At 40.9% G+C, this 1,422-nt stretch overlaps 1 protein-coding gene across 1 annotated transcript; it reads left to right on the top strand.

The window, feature by feature from the left end:
- Nucleotides 1-6: 6 nt before the first annotated feature.
- Nucleotides 7-1,172, top strand: LOC106127257 (probable nucleoporin Nup54; the record flags this gene model as incomplete). The annotated part of the gene is made up of 3 exons (XM_013325342.1): nt 7-95; nt 551-701; nt 1,053-1,172. Coding segments are annotated over 3 exons (360 nt in total), but the record flags the coding sequence as incomplete, so codon positions are not given.
- Nucleotides 1,173-1,422: the final 250 nt, after the last annotated feature.

Genomic DNA, 1,422 nt, shown 5'->3' with positions numbered 1-1,422 from the left:
GTACAGGTATTTTTGGTGCATCGACAACTCAAGCACCTACTTTCGGTACAACGACGCCCAGTTTTGGTGCTTTTGGTGCGACCACGCAGAACCAAGTTAGTATAAATAATAGACAAGGTTCCTTCGAAAATTTCTAAAAAAAATCGTTTAAAACGTAGAATTTATAAAATTATTAGTAATAAAAAAAATCTTGATACCAATTAAGATTTGGGATTTCTAATCATACATTTTATTCCCTTATGTAAATACTAGCTGAAGCCCGCGACTCCGACGGCGCGATTCTTCCAGACTATGTTCTATATGTATCACAAATTTTAAAGAGATCCATGCAGCTGTTCTGGAGATACATTCAAACATACATCTAAACATTCGCATTTATAATATTAGTAGCAATTATTACTAAATGCTCCGAACTGTTTTGGTGTTCTAATATTAATATATTTTCCCTTCCTATGAAGGATGGGAAGGGGAAGGGACAATTTTTCTTTTATTTCGCGCGGATGGAATCTCAGGCGACAGTTAGTGAATAATAATTGTATATTAATTCCAGCAACAAAGTACTGGTTTGTTCGGCAAGCCAGCCACCACTGGATTCGGTTCGACTCCCGCTAGTACCGGCTTTGGTGGGTTCGGTGGTGGACTGTTCACTGCAAAGCCGCAGCAGACCACAGCACCCACTTTTGGCACTTCTGCACCTTCTGGTGAGATTATTTTTTTATATCAACATGAACACGGTGGCAAACTAGCGAGCGGCCACCTGAAATCACTGAAATAGCAAAGTGAGCGTTGCCCATAGACATACGCAACTGCATATGCGTTGTCTACCTTTAATCGACGGAGGAGAGGATGCACAGAAAGATAATATCTTCCCTTCCCATGCATCCTCTCATCCGGAAAGTCCACTTCCACTTCCCATCCTTTCCTTTTAAGAAAAAGGGTGGGAAGGGAAAAGAGGACTAAAATTAGGCCTCCGGGACGCACACTCATCAGACTGTCATACTGAATGTTCTGTAAAAAATGTATGAAATTATAAAAATTAAATTTTTTTTCAGCATTCGGCAATTTGTCAACTGGTTTCGGTACGAACACCTCGAGTGCCGGTTTCTTCAGTAACTTTGGCAAACCGAATACTACGCCCATGTTGGGTGGACAGACACAGAATACTGGTTTTGGTGAGTTTAGTTGTAATTAAATCAAAGTCAACAATTTTTATCTGTGAGAGGGACTACTTTTAGTCCTTTCCTTACCACCATTTTTTAAGGAATGGGAAGGGGAAAGAACTGCCAGAGGAAGGGACGCACAAGAAAGGGAAATCTCTTCCTTTTGTGTCCCGTCCTCTGTGAAAAGCAGAAGTAATTCCAGTATTCGTCCACCCTTATAAGGAAAGGATCGGAAGGGGAAAGATTTAGACGGAAGAGGGAA

This window comes from Papilio xuthus, unplaced genomic scaffold, assembly GCF_000836235.2.
Source record: "Papilio xuthus unplaced genomic scaffold, Pxut_1.1 DF824859.1, whole genome shotgun sequence".
Taxonomy (NCBI): Eukaryota; Metazoa; Arthropoda; class Insecta; order Lepidoptera; family Papilionidae; genus Papilio; species Papilio xuthus.
This window is presented reverse-complemented; position numbering and strand designations above follow the sequence as displayed.